This window comes from Trachurus trachurus (genome assembly GCF_905171665.1).
Source record: "Trachurus trachurus genome assembly, chromosome: 8".
Taxonomy (NCBI): Eukaryota; Metazoa; Chordata; class Actinopteri; order Carangiformes; family Carangidae; genus Trachurus; species Trachurus trachurus.
This window is the reverse complement of record NC_139905.1, coordinates 18,242,947-18,255,163: the sequence shown is the minus strand read 5'-3', so window position 1 is coordinate 18,255,163 and position 12,217 is coordinate 18,242,947. Positions and strand designations below refer to the sequence as shown.

General features: G+C 41.8%; 2 protein-coding genes across 2 annotated transcripts; one reads left to right on the top strand and one right to left on the bottom strand.

The window, feature by feature from the left end:
• Positions 1 to 990: 990 nt before the first annotated feature.
• On the bottom strand, positions 991 to 3,670 carry LOC310990343 (zona pellucida sperm-binding protein 3-like; the record flags this gene model as incomplete). The annotated part of the gene is made up of 10 exons (XM_083977689.1): positions 991 to 1,187; positions 1,286 to 1,339; positions 1,434 to 1,595; positions 1,760 to 1,929; positions 2,003 to 2,085; positions 2,165 to 2,282; positions 2,619 to 2,793; positions 2,885 to 2,988; positions 3,069 to 3,184; positions 3,272 to 3,670. The coding sequence occupies 10 exons, from the start codon at positions 3,668 to 3,670 to the stop codon at positions 991 to 993; spliced, it is 1,578 nt and encodes a 525-aa protein (XP_083833815.1).
• Positions 3,671 to 4,881: 1,211 nt separating this feature from the next.
• Positions 4,882 to 7,748, top strand: LOC310990221 (uncharacterized protein). The gene is made up of 4 exons (XM_083977509.1): positions 4,882 to 4,978; positions 5,474 to 5,827; positions 5,915 to 6,021; positions 6,883 to 7,748. Exons 1-4 carry the CDS (start codon positions 4,936 to 4,938, stop codon positions 7,090 to 7,092), a joined length of 714 nt encoding a protein of 237 aa, XP_083833635.1. The 5' UTR covers positions 4,882 to 4,935; the 3' UTR covers positions 7,093 to 7,748.
• The last annotated feature ends 4,469 nt before the right edge of the window (positions 7,749 to 12,217 follow it).

The following is a 12,217-nucleotide window of genomic DNA, read 5'->3' as shown; positions in this document are numbered from 1 at the left end:
ATCAGGTCACCTGGAGAGCTCAGCTGGAAGCAGTTACTCATTAGCTGGTGAGGCTCCGACACACCAGCTAATGCTCATTTGTCACTGATTGCTCTGTCATTGTCTGTTATAAAAGCTTTACCTCAAAGATTGTAGTATTAAAAAAGAAAAAAAAAAGTTTGTGTACAGCAGCAAGGAAACCTTTATATTATTTACTGTTACAGGTACAAGAATTAAAAATTAACTAAGTAAAAAATATACTGTACCATACTTGCAGGATCTATGATCTCTGAACCAATATTTACCCAAACTTTGATGCCTTTTTAATTCAATTCATGTAATAATTCTGTAGCAGCACCTTTTGGTGTATTTGTTAATATCATCCCTGTCCCATAAAACATCAGTGTTCCTGATTCAAACCAACTACTCTGGACTGCATACGATACATGATATCAGAAAGTTTGATTCTTTGCATCTTCAGTTCATGTTTTTTAGAGAACATATAGAAATGTCACAAAAATGAGTACTGCGTGGCCATGGATTCAATCATTGTTTTACGTGCATGTAGATTTTGGTATAATACATCTAAAGCAACTGAGAGCTGATGCTCCATCAGTGTTTTACTACCTTTAAGTCTCTGATGATTTTCTGCCCATTTCCATTAAATAAATGATTAAAAAAAAGTCTCACAAGTTGAGTAGTTAGGGTTTTTTTGGGTTCCATTTTAGCAGTTAATAAACCAGGAAATGTTAAAGTACTGGTGATGTCAGGTGTTTAAGTGCAACTTTGATCAGCAATAAAAGTTATCGTTTGGAAAACTCCTTTTGAGTTTATTTGGACCTTTACCCACCATACAGGTTGTGTAAAGACTTTATCCAAGCACCCTGTCCTGACCAATATACAGTAGCTACATATGGTCTAGTAACTTCACCTGCCAGAGAAGCAACAAGTTGATGCAACACTTCTGTTCAGTCAAGTCAAAACACAAGTTTAGTTTTTAGATCATTTTTATTATCTCTTTGGGCTATTTTCTTCTGAAAAGTCATATTCTGCAGCTGTTACATTTGACTGTAAAGTCTTGTCCAGCTCCACGTGAGCAGTGTAGCCGACATCATAGGGAGCTGTGGCGTTTCTGTCGTCCAGTTCTGCAGACTTTAATCTCAGTGTGGCTTCAGGAGAAACCTTTTCTAGAGGTGCAGCCACTTCGTCTGTATCTCCCTCTGTAAATAAGAAAAACACATCAGATTTTCTTTTTTACCTCAGGATGTCTCAAGTCTTTATACACAACCTTCTAGATCCATCTTACCTTCATCCTCCTCCAGGTAAGGTGTAGATGGCTCACGAAGCAGACTCTTCTCATCTAGGATTTAAGAAAGTCATCTTGGTTAAAAACTGTAGGGGTGGATAATGGCTCGGAAATAGTGGGTTGGTTTTATAATTTTTAAGTTCTTTACCGAGTCTCGGGTTATTCACTCCACTTCTCCACTGGCTGCCGTACAGGGAAGGTCTGCTGATTTTGTTGAGGACAGCTGGGAGATCTTCCACAGGCAGAGGCCCACTCTTCTGTTTACCTGGCAGGACCAGCATTGGACCCACACTTGCCTCCTGTTCCCACACTAACAAGAGGACAGATACATCATTACAGTTACTGGGAGGCCAAGCCTTAAGTAAAGTCTGACATCTAGTGGTGAAAATCTGCACAGAGCTGCTCTTCTGAAACTGGCAGGTGTGTTTCAAGATGCAGTCAGGACATCTGGGATTGAGACATCACCAGTCTCACCTGTATCCCTGAGTCCACTCCTCCATAAGGCCTCAGGTTCACTTGGCTTTCCAAACCCACGAGGTGCAAACTTGGCAGGGCTGCTGGGCTGCTTGGTGTGGGTTGACCCAATTTCATTTTGGCTTTGACAGTATCCACACATGTAGTCGTTACCATCAGCTGACCGCCACCTGAAATGCATGGTCATCGTTCAGCATTTGTGCTCTAGTATAATTATTAGACACATCAGTGGAAAGCAATTACCTTCCACTTATGTGAGTGCAGGCCTTATTTGGTGCCTCGGCATCATTTAATGGTACGGCATTCAGGTGGCAGGTGATGTAGAGCTACAGAAAAAATAAAATAAGTTAAGCGAAAAGCCCAAAAGCTGCAGTTATGACTTAAGCCAATTTTAATCAATCTCACCTCTCCTCTGTCCTCATTATGAAACCTAAAGGCATCAATGACCAACTGGAGCTTGTCATCCTGTGTCCTGGGTAAGAAGTGGGATTTTGAACCAGGAAGTTGGGAGTCAACCAAGCACCTATGAAACACAGGAAAAGGGAAAGACCACAGCACATGAAAAAAGAAAACTTCAAATAGAAGACAGATGTGCAATGCATTTCACCCCCAAATACTGCCCATCACCCACAACTGCCAATATCTCAGGATTGAGATTGGCTTTATGCAACAATTTTAACCAAATATGAAACCGATTTCATCAATGCCCCCATGCAATGAATATACATTTTAATGCGCCAATGTCTGAGTAACCCATTTGAAGTGTAATTTTGGACGACACCAAATTAGTTCAAGGGGAGGGCAGTAGATACCGTGTTCCTTCATTTAACATGACGATGCAGCTCTAAGCAGTGCTTACCCATCTTCAACAAAGACATATCTGGGCACAGAGTATATGTCCGGCTCAAGCGTAGCCACACAGCTGCTCACAAACACCCGGAGCGGCATGTGGTGTCCAACCCTGACAGAGGCCTCGATGCTGATGGGCTCCCCAAGGTGATAGACGTTAGAGCTTCTTTCATACAGCCAGTCATCTGCACAAAACCGAGTAGAGATAAATAGGGGGGGGGGCAGGGGGGGGGGGCGGGGGGGCAATACATGACATACCAAGTGACTGAAACTCACTCGTCATGATTCTCAGGTTAAACTGCAAGGTCTCCACTGCAGCCTGAGTGGACATGAAGGGGATCCAGGTTGGTGCGAGTGAAGAACTGGACAAACTGTACCTCCTGAAAGAAAAAAAACAAAAAAGGGTTGTTGTTTTAAACGTAAAGTAATTTCCAGCTGATCTGTAAAGATTTTTACTGACCTTTCATAATAACACTCAATGGGAACCACAGCTTCGTCCATTCGGATCAGTCCATCAGGAGAGGCCACAGGAGAGTATATGAGCAGGTTTGTGTAGACCAGGGAGTCTTCAGTAATCTGCGGAGAGGTGGTCTTGTTTTTAGAAGGAGAAACTGATGCACAGTCACAGTATTATCTGAAATGTATCAAAGCCATCATCATTACCCAGTGTTTGGTGCCACAGTCCACGAGTCCAACAATGATTCTGTACTCGTCTCCTGAAGACGCTGTAGCTCTGCAGTAATCATCGTGGTCGACCCCAAGGCGCAACTCGTCACTATTGACAGGAGCTCCAACTTCAAACATGTCAGCTTTTATCACGATCTCCATGGAGTCTGGGTGGCAGGTCACCGCCACCGTGTTCACCCGCTGCGGCTCCTCGGCGGGGGTCTTCGGCTGCTCAGGGGCGGCGTGTTTGGAGGCCTCTGTGTGCGGGAGCTGAGGCCTTTCAAACGAAGCATGCTGCGTGTAATGTGCTGGAGGAAACGCAGAGGACGATCTGAGGCAGATTCCTGACAAAAAGAGTCCGACGAGGAGGTTGACCTCGAGACTAAAGGTCGCCATCATTGACACTGAAAGCAGCAAAACAGGCTCAGGCTGCAGAAGCTCTTCTCTGACCCACAAGGCAGCAACAAGCACTGTGAGCAGAGTGTGTGTGAGAGACTTTATGCAAACAAACAGCTTCATTAGTGCAACACAGCACACCTGTGTCCACTTACCAGCCAATCAACCAATCAGCTCACACCTGCGCCCAGAGCCTCCGTCATCTGAAAAGGCTCAAGTGAATGTAGGAGATTTCACTAAAATATTAATATGGATTCCTTTATTCAACTGGTTCAGCTACAGTGGCTGTCACATTCCCTGTGTTGATTGGGACTTTTATGACTTTTATAATTCACCTGTGTCATGTTTCTTCCCTCCTTCCTGTGAGTCTCTACTGTTTGGTAAAGCACTTTGTAAACTCTTCTATGTAGAGGTGCTATATCAGTGAGGTTTATAATTTGATTTATTTAATGGCGATACATATATATATATAATTTAAAACCTACATGTCATGCTGCATCAACATGTGTTCAACATACACAATAATCCACATACTTAATATAAAACCATTAAAACAAAACAAACCATTTCACTATAGCAAATTAAGCAGCAAAACCCACAGTTTATCACCTAAATCAAAAATACACCTACAACACAATGACTATATGTAATATTTTGCAGTTGAAAAAGTATGTGTCTCAATTTATCTTAATTAGAAAAGTCATAATTCTTTATCTTCTATTCTTTATTCTTCAGAATTATTCTACTGTATCAATTTGTGAATATAATTTCAGATTTTCAGTGCTCTGCTTGTAAACGCTGCATGTACCTAAGGTTCACTAAGAGACAATGACACAATACACAACAGTCTGCTGGTGTCCACCTGACTGTCTGTGAGACATCCGGTGATACACAATGAAAGTATTATGCTTCTATTCTTAGTCATAATAAAATCATAACCTGGCTGCTTGGCTTGGTCATGGCTGTGCAACAAAGCCCTCAGTGTAAATGAAGATGTAGCACTGTGTTTTCAGCGACTGAGGGATTTTCATTCTGAAGCTCCACATCCTGACTCCAAGAGAAGTTGAGTGTGTGCAGGATCGACCACAGTAATTGTTGTACTGTAGCTTTGAGGTTGTCTTCCTGCTTTGAGGTGAAGAACAATAGGTTGAGCGAGGCTGCCCCCACAAAGTCTCACAAGAAGCTGAAGGAAACAGGAGGACGTTATGACTTCGCAGTGCTGCGTCTCACTGTAACTGACGGGGAAAAAAAGAAAGAAATCTGAGATGAATTTAGCAAACATCTTCGTTTTCATTCAGATCTTGGGAGGTAAGAGACATTTACATCTTATATATTCATATCTTAACACAATAGGTTTATCTACTGCAAGATGATCACCAGACCATGGTTGTGTAGGTTTGGTTACAGCCCAGTGATCAGCGTGAAGCTGCGTAGTTGTAAACCTTCCTGCACTGATACTAAGTTCAGATGCTGGGGTTTGACTTTAAGATACAAAGATAAATCAGAGTATTGAACAAAAACCCTGAGCTGATGATAGCACTACAGTTACAGTAGGTCAACAACACAAATATTATGATTCATCCTTTTGGGACCATGAAGGTTTTTACTGAATTTTGTGTCAATCCATCAAGTTGCTGAGGAGGAGTGGAAAGTTTAACCTACTGACCTCCATCTATCGATATCAACAACAACGCTTGTCTGACGGCCAACACTGTCAAACTGTCTCACTAGAGAGTTTAAAGTGGAGGCAGTGGATCAACAAAGGAGGATTTTTACTTCACACTATTTTTTTCTCTCCTCCAGCCCAGGCAGACTTGATATTCAGGCATCTGATGAAGGACCAGTCACTGGAGCTCTCCTGCTCCCTTCAGCAGAGCCTCGGCTGCCTGACGGGCCTCCACCTGTACCACGGCAGCGCCCGCGGCCAGACCACGCTGCTGTCCATGGCAGAGGGCGGCGTGCTCAGGGTGGACCCAGAGCACAGGGGGCGTCTGCAGCTCAGTGGAGGACTGGACTCGCCGCAGGTTAACGTGACCTTGTCCCAGCTGGAGCACAGTGACACGGGCCTGTACATGTGGGAGCTGAGCTACAGAGAGGAACGCAGCTCTGGCCTCGTCCTCGGTGCTCAAAAGGTTTTCCTGCTGGTCGACGGAGCAGGTGTGTAGTAGTAGCTGAGGAGAGTTAATGTGATGTAATGACGGCCGTGCAGATCTGAACCTGTATTGGTTTGTGTTTGTGGTGCAGGGAGGCCATGCCAGTGCTCCTCCAGTTACCCCCCTCTGCTCTTTAGCGTCTTTGCAGCAGCAGGACTTGCTGTGCTCACGCTCAGCTGGCTGGCTGCGAAGAAATGTGTGAGTATTTACACTTCATTTCACTGAGGTTAGTGAGGCACACTTTTCCTGTGTTCAGCCATAAGACATCTGTTCAGTTTATAGTGTTGTTTATGTTCACATTTCATAGTTTATGCTCACAGAGGTGTTTCAATTTAGTTTCAACTTGCTGAAAATGTATTTTTTTCATTTTGATTTTACACTAGCATGATGATGTTTAGCAGGGCTGCTCATTTGAAGAATAAAAACAGTTTCTCTGTTATACATTTAACATCCAGCAATTGTGCAACTCATACTGACATCAAAATGTTGATGTCAGGTCGACCTGCCTTAATATAAAAAAAGTATTTACTTCTTTTTTCATATTAAGGCAAAAGTTTCTTCTTCATTAGAAATAACATCTCAAGTAGCATCAATTAAATGTAATAATTATTTATTATTATTATATAATAGCAATTTGGATGATCAATTCAACAATTTTTAAAAGAAAAATCTTTGGTTCCAGTCACATAAATTGTAAATAGGTGCTGATATTCTTACTTTGCCATAACTGTAAACTGAATACCTTGTGGTTGAAGAGAAATCAAGTAAGAAAAATATGTGATATATGTGATGGCCATTTTTCACAATTTTCAGCACTATATAGACCAAAAAATGGCTGCGTAGATTAACTGATACTTGAAACTATTCTTAAAATTATTTTTTTCCTGCCTGGGTGACAAGCCGTGCCCACCAGAAGAGACGCTCTGATTAATTTCAAAATCAGCACTTGACAAATTGAGTTTAAAGCTTAGACAAATATTAGATGTTGATGTTTGGTAATAGTTCACACAGAACAGAAATAACTGAAGATGTCTGAAAAGATCACGTAATGTGTTGTAGGTGAGTGTGAGGCCTCTTCAAAGACCACAAACTTCTGCTCCTATCTACGAGGAAATGACCAGGAAGCAGCAGAGCGTCGGAATAACCCAAAATAACCATGAGGCCCCTTCAGACCTGGAGGAAGACTTCCCTGTGTATGCTAACCCCAACATCCGACAACCACAGGACAACTACTACGCCTGTCCCAGGCAGCTCGCCCTCAGGGCCTGACGTGACTTTTGGCATCGAACTAATGGTGCGGGGAAACACACACAGGAAGTGACACGGGCTCTGCTGCAAAAATACTGTATGATCAGAGAGCTGCAGAGAGCAGCACACACGCTGCACTGACGGTGAACATTTGTCCAGGAAACAAGACAGATCTGAAGAGCGGTGGAGCGAGAGAGACGAGTAGCAAATGATCAAAGGGCACATTTTTAACAGCCAAGAAAAAAAATGCTATTTTATTAATATTTGAAAGAAGCTCCATAGTTCATGAAAACATTTGTTTCGGTGCATGTCATTTAACAATCACATTCTATGAGGAGAAAGAGATATACAGAGAGAAAAAAATAAAACATTACAAGCCACTGACTTCTCATTAAATCTCAGTACAGACATTTTTAATTAATATTTCAAAAACAAAAAAGGCAAAAAAAAAAAAAATCCCTAATCCCATTCCCCCACCCCACCCTCCAAAGATAAACATTAACAACTGAGAAAAAAAACCCTTGAGGGTGATAGGCTAGAATCCCACAGTGCTAAAGAGTGAGACGCTCATTGGTTTTAGGAATACACAGCATGGCGATGTAGCGCTAGGTCAATCTGAATCAGGGGAAGGAAGCTGGAGGCAGAGGGCTCGACGTCTCTCATCTCTCCACCCCCTCTCCCTCCACCCCCTCAAAAAAACAAAACAAAACAAAAAAAGAAACACATTGGATCCCAAAAACCCCTGCAATAGATCAGCCGCTTGAGAAGAAGTAGGCCATAAAAAAGTCCCCATCTTCCACCCCCCCCCCCCCCCCCCCCCACACCCACAACACTTGTGCATAGTTTCATGATCCTTTACAACCAGCTCATGTTTTACAAACATCCTCCAAAATGTGAAAAGTTCCACAAAAAGTCTGATTTATCTATTCTCAATAATAATAATAGTAATAATAATACCCGCTGTGGGAGAATGAAAGGGAGAGAGAGAGAGAGAGAGAGAAAGATAGAGAGAAAGAGAGAGAGAGAGAAAGAGGAAAGAAAGATTAATGCACAATGTTCCTGATTCAGTCAGGACGGGACCTCATTAAGAAAACACAATAAAGATTCAAACATACAGCATTTTGCATGTTATTCACCGTCTTTCTTTTTTTAACAATCAAAATCATTGACCTTTTTTTTTGTTTTTAAATGTAAAGCAATTTTTATATATAGATTTATATATAAAGCACTCCATTTTCATTTAAAGTCCATTATTTGGTTATTATGTAACTGCTACGGATTTAGAAACAAAAGGTATTTGCTCTTCTTCTGAAATCCATAACTCTCAGTGCTTAAAATTGTTTCTTTTAAATCATCCTTTTCTTTTTACTCGTCATAAAAATGTACATTAAAATGGCGTGGAGTTGGTACTCTGGAACCCTGGCCTTCCTGAGACAAGATCCACTTTTTCGTGTGTGCAAGATAGTGAGCAATTATGTCTTTTTTTCTTTTCTTTTCTTTTCTATAAAGGAAAAAAATATATATAATCAACATAAAACTTAACATACAGGCTTGAGATAGTCCATGAAATCAACATTAACACAGAACAAAGAAGGTTAAACAGAACAAGACAACACTGTTCAATCCCAGAGTTCTGAAAGTAGCACAATAAATCTTCATTCTGTGTTGCACTTTTTTTTGTCTTTTACAAAAATGGAAGCATGTGTCCTTTTTTCTGTTTTTTCCAACATTCCCATGATTAAATTCCTTTTTGTTGCAGATATCTTTTTTTTTTTTTTGAACTCCAGAAAGAAACAAAGTGTTTGTAAACTGTCAGTGGCCTTGCAGGAAAACAAAATGACAACATGAGTGAAATGAACATAAGTGAAAACAGAACGAAAGCTAACAAACCAAAAAGGTAGGCACCTCTGAAGTGAGCCCTAGAAGCCAAGGCTCAGTCTGATGTCTTGTCCTTCACTCTCTCCGTTGCTCAGATTCAGGAGAGCTGAAGTCCGTCTACCCCCAATCTATGGCCACAGGTCTGCAAAATACTTTTTTTGCTGCATTTTTTTTATACATATGTGATTTTTTTTTCAGTTTTCTTTTTTCTTTTTTTTTCTTTTTTAGGTTTATAGTCCGAAAAAATGGTGCAATACTCAATTATGATCCATACTTTCTTGGATTATTCCACAATGAAAGCCACTAAGGTAGATAAACATTACATTTTAAAAACACACTTATTTTAGTCCTTGAGTAAACATTTACACATGAACTGTCCCCGTCTCCCCTCAGTACTTGTATCATGTTGTTCATTTAGCTGGATGAGGGGTGAGGCCGACACTCAGTGCAACGCTAGAGGCTAGTAACAATTAACATCAGAATATATTTTTGACAAGCAAAAAGAAAAAAAAAAACAAAACAAAATAAAATCAACAACATAAGTATACTGAATTGAAAAGAAACACGAGGCGGAAATTCCTCCGCTGTAATCACGAGCTCTCATTCATATTTTTCACCTCACGCACTAAAACATTCATACAACATACAGTACAAGCAGCCTTGTGCAAACACTCAAATACAACAGATGTAAAATTTTGCCTTTATATCGATCTTTGTTTTCAACAACACTCGTATTTCAAATTTAATTCACTCTGAACCGATGTTATCAAAAATCTCTGAAGTGTATGAATGAGACAAAAAAAGAAAAAAAAAAAAAACCACTACAAAAAGTGTTCACATTACATTATTGGCGCTTCTTTTGATTCAAGTATTTGTTTTCATTATTTTGTATTACTCTGATATGTTTATGATCTTGTTTTCTGGGAAAATACAATGTTGAGGAGGATACACAGGGTGAGGGCTGAAGCCAGGGCAGGGGAGGGGGACGGGCTTGGGCTAAGTGGAAAACAGAGAAATCTAGCCATATCCACACATACACCCATTATATACTCTTGGTTGTATGTCGTATATGAACTAGCATGTGCATATTCAACCCAGGCCTTTGTTTTTTTGTCTTTTTTTGTTTTGTTTTTAAAGAGATTTTCTAATTCAAACCTTTTCGAGGCCCCTGCCCCAGAACCCCTTCGTCTGATCCAAGACTGAGAAGCAAAACTTTTGCTCGAGCTCCAGTTGCCTTTGAGTTTTTTCTTTTTTTTCTTTTAGTAAAAAGGGAGAGCATCCGATTTCCAACACTAGACAGGTAGATGAGGGTGCAGGCGGTGGGCGTGGGAGGGGGCGGGACTCTCAGTGCTGGTGCTGCGCCAAGAAATCCAGGGCACATCTGAGACTCGACCTCCATCCCAGTCACCCATCCCCCTCCCCCGTCCCAGTCGACTCCCCACTTCAAACGGCAGTTCCTTGATTCAAGTCCAGTGTGGAGTAAATGCAGGTTTTCAGGAACGAACAAACAAACGAACAAACACACAAACAACACAGGCAATAGTGATTGTTTTGTTGAATGACATGAGTCTTAAGCAACTCTGGAAGAGGGCGAATCCCCTGCGTTTTTAAGACTTGGTACCGAACTTGAGGTGTGTCCCTGTTTTTCTGCTGATACGTTGGGTTCCTGCTTGGACCCCGACCCCCCTCCCCTCCCCAAAAAAAGCCAGATGTGCAGAAAAAAAAAGACCTGTTTTTATATATTTCGGCTCGCGCAACCTTCGGGTTGGAGGTCCAACAGCGACCTCCTGGATACAGCTTCCCCACGTGCGGGCCCAGAGAACGAGGCCCGACGGGGTGAGAAGGCGGCAGCTCGCAGAGACACAGAACACAGACATGTCAGCCTCAAAGTGCACAGCTGAAACAGACCTTTTTTTTGTAGTTTCTAGTTTTTGCGAAAAACAAAAAACAAAAAAAACAAACCTTGATGATAAAGAAAAAGATAATGTTTTTGGTTTTTAAAGAGATGTACCCGATGTGACCCATAAACAGTGCACAGACACTTACAGGGACCACCCCACCCCCTCCTCCTCCTCCTCCTCCTGCAGCCTGGTTCTCCACTACATCTCCTGTCTCCTGTTTGAGAAAGACCAGCAGCACCGTTCATCCGTCCTGCCCTTCTACTCCTCAAGCCTCGTAACAGCTAGAGCTTGTGGTGTACGCCCCTGCAGCAATAAAAAAGGAGCTGAAGTCTCGTCACACTAAAGATTAATCAGGATATGGCAAAGCAGAAGTAGATATTGGAAAGATCAGTTGGCACAAGACTGAAGAAATGACTCTGTTTGCCAACGACTAGTGCCTCCAGCAGGTCATTTAGTGTCATCTAGTAGCTCTGTCCACACAGTGGGAGACCAAACCCTTGAAAGAAAAAAAAAAGACTTTTCTCTGTCCCCTTCATTTTATCAAAGGGGAGGGTTTCAAGGGAAGCTGCCTGGTAGTAAAGGTTGAGAGATAAGTGAAGATTGGCAGATGTGGGCGATGGCTGTGATTTTTTCTAGATGGCTGTGAACGAACACCTCCTTTGTCTTTGCATAGAAATGGAAGGCTGTCTGCAGTTGAGGTGGTTTCTAAGCGTTAACTGAGTGCTCCCAGAGTTAAACATAAAGCACCAGTGTGAGTGAGGCGCATCAACATCATTAGAAAGTGTGTGTTATTACGAGACAACAACGTAGAGCAAGAGGTTTTGGTGCCCCAGGATGGACGGAGAGAGAAAGTCGGCTCACCATCCTGGAGAGAACCTTTTTGACTGAACGCCCTTTTCCCACTTGATTGGACTCTTCGAACTTCCCTGTCTGACTTCCATTGTAAAAGACCGCACCATCCACCGACCTTCCTTTTTTTTTTTTCCTTTTTTCTACTGAGTATTTTGTATGGCCTTGCTGCGCGGCTGAGGCGTACCTCTAAACTACACACTGGTCCTGCCTCTAAGGCAGCGGGAGGGGCAGGAGAGAAGCTGAACACTGCATAAAGACCAATGTTAAAAAGCCATGAAATCATCATCATCGTCAGAAAACAATCATCAACTATATCATCAATGATAAACAGCAACAATATCAGCAAACTTCTTACAATAATAAAATAAAAATGCACACTGGCAATTCCATAAATGAAACCAAGAAAAAAACAAACAAACAAACAAACACATTAAATGCCTCCATCTCTGGCTAAAGTGATCCTTGCAGGAGAGAGACAGAGAGAGACTGGAAGTGGAGGTTGCTGAGGACAGACT